This window comes from Hyposmocoma kahamanoa, unplaced genomic scaffold, assembly GCF_003589595.1.
Source record: "Hyposmocoma kahamanoa isolate Upper Pololo Valley unplaced genomic scaffold, ASM358959v1 66, whole genome shotgun sequence".
NCBI lineage: Eukaryota > Metazoa > Arthropoda > Insecta > Lepidoptera > Cosmopterigidae > Hyposmocoma > Hyposmocoma kahamanoa.
This window is the reverse complement of record NW_020653854.1, coordinates 15,303,421-15,315,009: the sequence shown is the minus strand read 5'-3', so window position 1 is coordinate 15,315,009 and position 11,589 is coordinate 15,303,421. Positions and strand designations below refer to the sequence as shown.

At 36.7% G+C, this 11,589-nt stretch overlaps 1 protein-coding gene across 2 annotated transcripts in view; it reads right to left on the bottom strand.

Annotated features, from left to right (window-relative positions):
- Nucleotides 1-10,310: 10,310 nt before the first annotated feature.
- The window catches only part of LOC113231644 (sodium- and chloride-dependent glycine transporter 1-like), a 41,788-nt gene continuing 40,509 nt past the window's right edge, over nucleotides 10,311-11,589 (bottom strand). For both annotated transcript variants that reach the window (XM_026466068.1, XM_026466069.1), the window contains exon 12: nucleotides 10,311-10,665. In XM_026466068.1, coding sequence (XP_026321853.1) covers nucleotides 10,549-10,665 — 117 coding nt within the window. In that variant the 3' untranslated portion in view covers nucleotides 10,311-10,548. The remainder of the gene's footprint in view (nucleotides 10,666-11,589) is intronic.

The following is an 11,589-nucleotide window of genomic DNA, read 5'->3' as shown; positions in this document are numbered from 1 at the left end:
TGCTCAGCTACGAACCCGACACGTACAAAAACTTTAAATTTTTGTGCCTTAAATATCAAATCCAATGCTCGGCCGAGACCTGTTGTAGCAATAGGAATATACAACGTAGTCGGCACTGCATACGTAGACACGTGTGCTAATACTAGCGTTGCAAGTTACCAACTATATAAGTGCCTCAAACAACAAGGGTGTAACTTTTCGCGACAGCGTGTCATCAACACTATGGCCGACGGAATGAAGAAGAAAGACGATGTCTAAAGTGTTACAGTCGCAGTCAGTATCCACAGCAAAATAGTAACTATAACGTTCATTGTGCTACCAGAGGCTACGGAAAACAGAACCCTGCTTGCTGTAGGCTTTATCTAAGATGCTGGTATGATCCTCAATCTACCTCAACTTACATGGCAATTTATTGATGCTCCCTGTAATACTTACGATCTGATTTAAGAAGAGCATGACGGTTTCTCGGTGGCTCTAAGATTAGCAGAACTCCCACCAGGCCATTCAGAAGAACGGTTATTTTTTTCTGATAGTATAGGTGCAGAGGTAGGTCACCATCTAAGTAACCACTTACAGCAAATGGTTAATTATTGCTATCCAGGAGCTACTTTTAGTCAAATTATTACACTCTTAAGTGGTCACAACTTTGATAAATGCTCAACCGTGATTATTATGTTAGGTAATAGTAATGACATTAGCAAAAAAGAAATCAATAGTAGCATTGACGTGTTCTTGAGAATACATGAGAATTGTGGATGTAAATTCCTGCTTAGTGTATTCCGGTACTGCTCCAATCTAGGCACTACTTATAAATACAAATTCATTGTATATAATATAAATTTACAAATTTACAATTTGACATGCCGTCATAGTGACGTTATATTTTGTTTTGAGATCAATAAGTTCGTAAGGAATTTCAAACTTTTTGAGGATAGTTTACATTTACCCCTAAGGTATCCGAGACATATTGCTAGTTTACTAGCTTTTATTATTAAGATGCTGTTATAGAAGATATAACACAGTCTCACGACAAATCTCTTACTCTAAGTAGCAACAGTTTACTTATTGCTAACCAACATTTAAACTAGAAAACAAGACAACAGAAAAGTCTAATCTTTTTCATATAGTTCATCAAAACTTTCAAGGCTTTTCTGGCAAAACATTAGAAATAAGTCTGTTTATAAAACGATATTTCCGTTGACGTGTTTTGTGTAACAGAACACTGGTTGAAAGACTAGGATGCAACTAACAACGTGGAATATTATGTAATAGTTAGGTCGTTCATAAGAAAGAACTTAAGTAAAGGCGGATCAATGATTATTATTAAGGATAATGTAAAATTTAAAGAGCGTAAGAATATCACAGATCTCTCTATTGAACGGACTATTGAGATTTCATGTGTGGAATTGGATCAGTTTGTCATTTTATGTGTATACAGGCCCCTTCTACTAATTACAATGAGTTTGAATTAATCATGGAAGATAGTTCAAAACATTTTACCAACTAAAAAAAACATATTACTCTGTGGAGATTTCAATGTAAACCTGTTGGAAAACTGTTCTACTTCTTTAAGACTCATTAATTTATTTGAAAGTTTTAACTTGATCAATCTCTTCTCGAAACCAACTCGCATCACTGCTTCATCGTCTACTTGTATTGATAACATTTTTTGCAACACAAACGCAGTATCTAAATCAATACTTAATTGCTTAAGATCAGACCATAGTGGCCAATTGGCTACTTTTTATTGTAAAATGAGCAAGAAGGTAGACCAATTTCTTTGCAGATCGATTACCACAGAACGAATAATTAGATTTCAAAAGAATATCGACAATAGTTTAAAATCCCTCCACCATATAGCGGAGGTTCCAAATATTTTATATAGCACTAACTTTCCACAGGGAGACTAAATTCAATGACTGGGCAACAGTAGGTATTCATAAGAGTAGGTCTCGTTTGTATGAGCTATATGCTATGAAAACTTATAATACTAATTCCAGTTTTATAGAATATGTTAAAAATTATTCAAAGATATTTAAAAAAGTATGTGTAGCTGCTAAGGTTAAGTTTCACAGCGAAAAATTATATAATCGAAAAAAAATCTAAAACTACTTGGAGTATAAATAAATAAAGAGTCAAAGTTAGTAAATAACATGACAGATATATAGTTCTAGAATTAGACGGCAAACTTATTAAAGATGAAATAGCCAAAACTTTTCAATTATTCTTCTCGGGAATCGCCGTGAACACTACAAAATTATTAAATTCCCCTCCATCTCTTGCTATTGATCTCCTAAAGAAAAATGTTAAAGTTTGTGGCAGTGTATTTCATTTTCATCGTGTTAATTCAAAAGACATCATTAAAGCTTTTAAAGGTATACATGCTAAAAAAACTGGAAATCTCTGGGGCATATCGACTAAAGTTATAGACTCGGTAATTTATCTGATTTCCCTACATTTAGCTGATGCATTGAAATGGGTGTGTCGACAAAGGTCTTTTTCCTGATTTGATGAAATACAGTAAGGTTTATTCAAAAGCGGCAGGAAACTTGATCCTAGTAACTATAGGCCCATTTCAATTCTACCAGCTTTAAGAAAAATATTCGAAGAGGTTATGTTGACTCAACTACTATCGTATTGCGGTAGGAATCATGTTTTTCATAGTGAACAATATGGGTTTACTAGTGGTAGATGGACTAGCGATGCGGGGGTAGCACTATGAAAACATATCTTTGATGCTTGGGAAAGGTCCCAGAATGCTATTGGGGTTTTCTGTAACATCTCAAAGGCATTTGATTGCGTGGATCATAATTACTCTTATTAGGAAGCTGGAATATTACGGAGCAAATGGCAAGGCATTGGAACTTGTCTCGTCATATCTTAGCGGTAAAATTCAGAAAGTAGATATAAATGGAGTGACTTCTTTGGGTTCTCCGGTAAAAATTTGTATTCCGCAGGGCTCAATACTTGTACCTTTCTTATTTCTCACTTATATTAGTGATCTACCGTTCTTTGTTATGGACCTTTGCGAAATAGTATTGTTTGCTGACGACACATCCTTGATTCTTAAAACAGACAGACATGACCTTAACTATGACAATATTAATGGTATCCTTTCAAAGGTAGTTTATTGATTTAGTATTAACAATTTATTACTCAATGCCAAGAAGACAAAGTGTGTTAAATTTGAATTACCTAATGTAAAATTAACTAGCCCAATCATAGAAATAAATGGAGAAAAGTTGGACCTTGTTAACAAAGCTGTCTTTTTGGGAGTGACCTTAGACTAGAGTAAACTCCAATGGTTTGCACGTATATCTTCCTTGGCCAGCAGATAAGCTCTGCTGCATACGCAGTCCGTAGAATACGTGAACTTACCGATGTTGTTACTGTTAGACTAGTTTGCTTTAGTTACTTCCAAAGTATAATGTCCTACGGGATCCTCATGTGGGGTAAAGCGGCAGATATACAAACCACCTTTATGTTGCAAAAACGAGCGATTCGTTCTGTGTACCGTTTAGGTTCTCGGATTTCTCTCAGAGTAAAGTTTAGGGAGACTGGTACTATGACTGTGGCATCACAGTAAATTTACTCTAATATTTTGTATGCCCGTAAACATATATACAACTTCGTTAAGAAAGAAGATATCCATAATATTAACCTTAGAACTAAGGTCAAACTCATGATACTATGGTTTCGTTTAACTAAGGTAAACGGTTCTTTTATGGGGAACTGTATACGTTTTTACAATAAGATTCCGAAGCATATATTAAGTTTACCATTTCCTAAGTTTAAAAGTTACGTTAACAGAATTTTAATTGAAAAGTCGTATTACACGCAAATATGATTCAAAATGTATTTTATAGCATTTAAGTTTATTTGAAAAGAGCAATCCCTAGAGTTTCTTGCTTGTTCTTCTCAGGAAGGTCAGCGTAGTGAACGATATAATATAAAAAATTACGTTTTCAAGTGTAAAAATTTTACCTATGGAATAATATTTGACTTCTTGATTTTGACTTTGACTTCCTAACTTAAATTCCATAGTATTGAACGACAAAAAATACGTTGTCGATTGCGTATTGCTTTCACGCATCTGCTCGTTTTTGTCCGATCACACGTGTCGATTGATAGAAGATCTCGCACCCTATCGTAGAGACGAGGATCGAAAACGATGTCACATTATTATAGTAAAATTATTGCATTACCATTGCAACCGAATTTTTGTATATCAACTTCTCAAATTATCAATAATCTGTATCTTTTGGTACCAATCCGAAAACTCCAATTTCAATAAATTTTCTTCCTGTAAACGGTTAAACAAGCTCATTATCACATCATCACATGTGATGTTGTAAATTTTATCTATGTACAGGTTTCATTAAAATCAACACTATTACAAAGAAACATGATGAAATATTTTCAGTATAAATATTATATTATATGTATTTTTATGCAATAACTTTAACTCGATTTTTGTGTGCAGATGTTATGAGCACTATGGTCGTGTGGATAAAATTGCCGACTTTAGATTTAGACTGTGATACTGACTGAATATTTTTATTAAACAATGCCGTATTGTTTTAAATGTTCTCGACCAAAAAATAAAAATATCAATTGTCGAACATATCGAATGTATTGTAAAAATTTAAATTAGAAACATCTAACATCCTCTTTTAACTCGGTAGACGTAATTGAGTCTGGCAGCGGTACAAGGGCCCCAGTGCGGTGGCAATTGCACTCGTAAAGCAGGGTTTAAGTTCTAACTTCAGTAGTATATTTCTCTACTAAGTAGATTTATTGGGTTGTGTCGTTGAACTGAGGATATAGTTTAGAACATAATTTTAATTTCAATGCTTTGGAACATTTTTGATAAATTTTCAACCCATCCTTGCTATCTTTTAATATAAATATAGATCTTTGGGTATGTAAAATTGTTGGTATAGAAGTGGCTGCATTTCTTACTTGATCGATTTTCAGCCAGACTCTATATAATTGCTTTCTCTGGATTAATACAGGCTGGTGCCTCTATTAATTGAATTGATTAGAATTGAATCGAACCTTTTATGTTATTAGTACTATAATAATGGTTGTGATAGCACTAAGGACATAAAAGATTACAGGTCGTTTTGTCATACAAAAAGTGTGAATTATATTAATATGATATTTTGTTAGCAGTAGAGCCCTTTGTGAATGAGTTCGTCCAGAGATATTCTAGCGCCTTACCTATTTCTCTTATATAGAAAAAAAAGGGGAGATATGTAATGACGCTATGTAAGATCGGATGCCGATGTCGCCGCTTTTTAGCTTGTGTGCAATTCAAACTTTACGCTCTATTATCTACTACCATAACTTAAAGATTTTGTTTGTGTAGGGCTTAAAACGTGAAAACGACGTAAAACTATTTTAAAATGTAACAAAATTAAACTTACAGTCACTTGAATAAGAGTTATATTACAATATTTTAGTATATTTTTCATCCTGGTTCAGCCATTCACCAAGCTATATATATATATATATATATAATAGCTAACTATTACACGTTAGATGGCGCTGAAATTCATTTTTCGTTACACTGAGAACTCACGGATTCACCCGTGTCTGCCGCGGGACCGCGGCATCTATAGTATGTAAAATTAGTAGCACATTTCACGTCGCGTTTTACGCCTGTAGTGGTAACGGTTGTTTGCGGTTGCTGCGGCAGGGTACTAGTAGAACTGCGCAGGACGCGATGACCTGCGCGCTTGGCGGCCGTCGTCGCCCGCACACTTTGGCGGTCGGTTCAGGCGCAATGTGGTGCAGGCGCACGCGGGATGAGTTCTCTATTAAACATGCGACTTGCAATTAACTCCCACTAACTTCCTTTCGACTAACGGTCCGTTCCGCAATAGCAACGGTTTCGTGCCCGCAACCGCGGCAGCTACGTGCCCGCACAAACTTGCAGGGTCGTGAGTATTGAAATAAAACCGCTGTCTAGCAGCACCGGCGGGCGCGGATGGAAACTTCTCCGTGAATTGTTAACCTTATTAACCTTAAACTGACGCTACTCAACGAGTGATGTGGTCCTACCTAATCGATATTTGGAAACCATGTGACTGTTTTTAATATTAAAAAAATATTCCATTTTTCATACTATATCTACACTGGTACTGGTGTATTATTAAATTAATATAAATTATTATTATTTTCTCAATGGCGGCTACTACGCTTGGACCAGTGTCAGTTTTATAAGAATAATATAAAAAATATGGCGACAGTCGCCAGTGTCAATTTTCCATTATACGTTACCACGGGTTGGTGGAGCAGTCACTGTCAAAAGTAAACTCGAACCATCAACAAATTTAATAAATTAAATTATGTTGTTTTTTTTTATGAAGGATTTATGTAATTTTCTATAATTGTTTCTAATTTATTTTGCATGCACAAGTAAAATAAAGCTGATTTTGTTTTATTAATTTTTTAAATGCATTTGCTATGAAAAATTGAAACAAAGTCAGAAATAGTAATAAGAAAACCCATCTTTCGATTTTCCTGCAGCTTCAATCCAACCTTCTTTTATTTTGAACTCATTGGAAAAACTTAAAAATTAAAAATACTCTACATTTAATCTGCGAGTACAATGGAATTTAAATATCTAAAACACATAAATTTTTCTTCAAGCAACAGCAACATCCAAATTGACATGAAATTGAAACGGTTGTCCGAAATATGAGTTGTGTTAAAGTTACTCGAAATAAAAAGTTTTGTAATAATAATAAAATAAAATAAATCAATTTAACGTGAATGCTTTTCGCTTCGATATTTTAGGGACTTTAATTACAAAAATCATAATAAGAAATTCAAACATTTCAGTAAAAATTTATTGTCGATAAACATCAGTCTTCGTAAATGAACATCACTATATTCGAGTCTTTCACTCCAATGTGACTGCCTCAGTGGCCGAACGGTTACCATGCCGGACTGCTGTTCGATTCCCGGGCCGGGAGAAATGTTTTATGGCTTACATTTATTTCTCTCGTGAGTTTGGGTGTAATTTGTGGTTGTCTACGTGTGTGTCCATGGCACCCGCGATACAGGGTTTCCCTAGTGCGGGGCTATGTTGAGTGTGTGCGTTATTATTATTATTATTATTATAATGTTTACAAGGTGTATCGCTACAACTTGGCATTTTCACGTTTTACGAGAGATCTTGTATGTACAACGATTGCCATGTCACTGTGGCGATGTTTGTAGGCGTGTCACCTCGATGTGGTCATTTTGACCATATCGAGGCGACACGAACCCCGCCCCCATACCATGTCTCCCCTTTTTTGCTATATCTATGATTTCTGCCGCCAATCTGTAATGTGACCATTATTGCGTTTCGTCTTTTATAACGGTACTGGTGAAATTACAGACACATAAGACTTGTCAACTTATGTCTCAGTCCCTCAGATCTTTGTGATTTAAAGCTTTTCAGTGGTACTAGTAAAAGTTTTAATAAAACAATCATAACTGTTACGGACAGGGTCGTGGTGCATACCACCAGCTTACTATTCTTCGTTCTGTCATTTCGTATCATAAAAAAAGGACTATTTAAAAAGCAATAAATGGTCGTTTGTAAATTAATAATGTAGCCGGACCACCACACCAATTGCCTGGTCTCGGAATAGGGAATTCCTTGTACTACGAGTACCAGAGTAACAGAATTCACTCTGGGGTACTTCCCAGAACACCCAGACGAGACCAATTTAGAAACGTTCGTTACTCAAATTGGTCCTACCGGGAATTGAACCTGAGACGTCCGCATCCAGAGCCCACAATGTAAACCGTTAGGCTTCCGAGGTCCTCAAAATTAAACCAAGTGCAATAGTTAATTTGATTTGTGCACGCTAACACAAGCGTTTTTTTTTGAGTATTTGACGTCATTATTCTTAAACATTCTTGAACATCGTGTAGATCACGTTTTGTTGACACTTTAAGAGAAGAACTTTTCGTTGTCATGTCTCACAGTCTAAGTGACTTTGCCTGTAGCGTTATTGTTTACATCATTCTTGAGATTATTGTACAAACTTTGTACTTATGGTTACAACTCGACCGAATTATCAGTGGACCTGTCAAAATAATTACTCTTTGTAACAGTATGTAGCGGGGCGTAGCAGGTAGCATTCTATAAACAGGCAGGATATGAAGTACGTGTTTATTGACGTAGCAACTGGTTACAGTACAGGTACGATCAGAAGGGTCTGCGACAGCAAGTACAGGAGGGTCTACAAATACGGGGGCTACGAAACCTGTCTCATTGGGGTATTTAGCAGACTAGGCACTATCACGTCCCAAAGAAGCCCACAAGTCTTGCGGAAGCATAAGTAGGTGGTGCTACGGGATACTCGAGCTGATGAAGATGCGGTAACTAGGCTTTTCGACCAGCTGTCCCAGAAGAGGAAGCAGAGGCATATTACCATAGCACGGATTTCAATAAAAATTCGTCTCTTGGCGAGTACATTGTACGTTGATGAGAACAAGGCAATTCTTTTTTCTTTTTTTTGGCATTGACACTTTACAGTTGGCCGCTGATGGCCTTGGCTGCACCACCGGATAGAAGGGCGAGCTGAAGGCTATCTTCACTCTTAATTTAATATCAATACTTGTTGTGAACACTCTGATAGCGTGTTCTATTTTGATCCCAACTCCATCAAGCGGCAAGGTAAGGTTAATATATTGTTTTTTTTTTAATAATATTAAGTGACGGGACCGACAAGTCATGCGCCTGATGGAAAGCTACACGCCTGTCCATAAGCGCCCAGTTACACGAGGAGAAAGTTTTGGGCGACCGCGATGTGCGCGACCGCCGCGCGGCGACCGCCCAGTTACCACGCCTTCATGTACATTAGTGGCGAATCTCAATTCTATTTATTATGCAACAACATTTAAATTCCTCTCAATAAAATTACCGGTCGTCGTGCGGGCCGTCGCGTATTCACCAAATTCAAGCCCGGCTATCCCGCGTGCCCGGAACGCTCATTTAAATTAAAACGTAGAAGCTCGTGTCGAAGAAATTCGTGTCGAATAAGTGCGATAAAACACGTCCGATTTCGTGTCTTATGGTCGGATTCGACTATCGGATCGGATTCACCCAATACACGTCCGATAGGCGTCCGATTCTTTCGTCAGACTTTTTCTGAACTAACTGTAATGTTGCTAATTTATGGGGAATTCCTCAAATACAGGGAATTTCACCTCAACAACTCGTTCGGGGATTTTGTAGAAAATGAAATCCATATTTATACAAATTAATATTTAATCATGAACAGGACCGGCAATGGTAGCATGAAGTTTTGAAGCTGCTTTCTTTTAGAAATATTTATGTTAGATATGTCTCATTCTACGACGTAGTTATATTATCAATTAATTAATCAAATTTATAAAAAAACGCTACGGTATGTTTTCAATAAATAAACACCGAAATCTCCAGCCCAAACAATCACACTCACACGATTGTCGTGACGTATTTTTGAAGTTGTTTATTTTTATTAAATGACAGACCCAGACATTCAAAAACTCTATGGTTTGCTAGAGTAGTTACTGAAATAGCAATTAATATTAGTTCTTTTACCTGTTATACCTTCGATATCCGATAAATCTGCATAAAATCATCGCCAGCACCTCTTGGTGTGCTATGCAACCAGAGACGCTACTCGTATGTGGCGGGGCGTGTGTCCACGGCTGCACGTATCGCGTGAGCGGCTAGCGGTGTTCAAGGCTCTGCAGCGTCGCCTCTACTAATTCGTAATCACCTATAAGCCTCTTGCCACGCTTGTCTATTGAATCTTCTAACGCTTCATAAAATGCACACTATGTTTAATGGATCCATTACACTATATGACATAAAAACCCTGTACAAACGCTTAAAAGCAACTTAATAAAATACGATTCAAAGCAACAATAATAATATAATTTTTCCGTTGCTCAACTCAGTTTCACGTCTAACGCTCAAAGTCGAAAATCCGCCTTCGTGAGTAAACACGTGTATACCAATTTGCCTAATTTAATGTTTTTAACGCCCGTTGAAACAACGCTCGTGTGAATGAGGCCTAAGGCCTACGGTTCTATGTGCGTGGGCGCCGGTGAAGTGAAGTTCCAAAAATTTTTTCGTGGGGGTGACCTACGAGGAACTGCCACAATAACACTTATAAAAAATCGTTATATTTACACCAAATAAGAAATAAATTATACACACGACCCAAATTAATAAAATTTGTAGTTCACAGTTCAACAGAAACAAATAGGTAAAAATTTAACAAAAAGTTTAATTGAAAGGTTACATAGATTCGTAGTAGACACAATCATAGTCAAATCATTAATTTTAAATAGACCTATTTATCACCAACGCATTTAAATTGTCGTATTATTTCCAGCTGCAAATTATCAATAAAGATCAAATTACTTAACTTTGTCACAAATAATTTATAAAATTAGTTTACATCTTTAAAGGGAATAAAAAAGTATTATCAACACAATTTTTTGATAACTTGACTAGAAAACTAAAAATAATAAGTGGTCGTGTGTAGTCTACGGCAGGTAGCCGTAATTATCAGCACCATTTACAGAAACTGAGTCTGATGGAAGATCTGCGACATTTTCCGCTGGTTTCCAGTCTTCAGTGGGTGTGAACAGCGCTTTGCCTCGCTGAAAAATGAAAATAATTTGTGAATAAAAATATTAAGCTGGCGCTTAACATGCAGCTGTAGTCAGTGTTGAAAAATGTAAATTAGATTATTGTTTATCGTTTGTTTCGAAGAAAATATCGCATAAACATTGTAATATTTATAAATAAAACCTCCTCGGAGACTTGTCAAGTGTCTGATCAGTTTTTGGGCAATATTTGAACATAGCACATTTTGAAAGACAAGTTCTTTTTTGTAAGTCGAGTAGTGTGGAAATTCATGTTAATAAAAATCGACGTAAAATAAAAAATTATGCGAACTCGGGGAAGGTTTGAATCGTGCAAAATATGTGCGCTTGTATTGAATTTTTTAATTATTTTTTTTATAAATAACGCACACACTCAACATAGCCCCGCACTAGGGAAACCGCGTGTCGCGGGTGCTATGGACACACACATAGACAAGCACAAATTACACCCAAACTCACGAGAGAAATAATTGTAGGCCATACAACTATTTCTCCCGGACCGGGAATCGAACCTGGGACCTTTGCGTGGCTGTCCGGCATGGTAACCGTTCGGCTACGGAGACAGTTTTTCATTCAATATAATTTTTCCATCCTACGTCCGCATAAACATAATAAAATGAACGCATTTATATATTTCATTTATTTAAGCATAGGGAGGGTGGGGAATTAAATTAACGTAAACATGAAAAAAAATATTGATGGGAGGTGGTTGTCGTCGCCCACGGACATCTGCAACATTAGGTACGCTACCTATGCATTGCCGTAGAGCGGTTACTCACGGCGGCTTTTAACATCGATACAAAGGCAATGTAAACGCGATGCAGTAGCCATGCAGTCGCTAATCGTCTGCCTTTACACATGTGTCTTTAAGCAGCGATGCAAACGCGATGGAAACGCGATGCAAACGCGATGCAAACG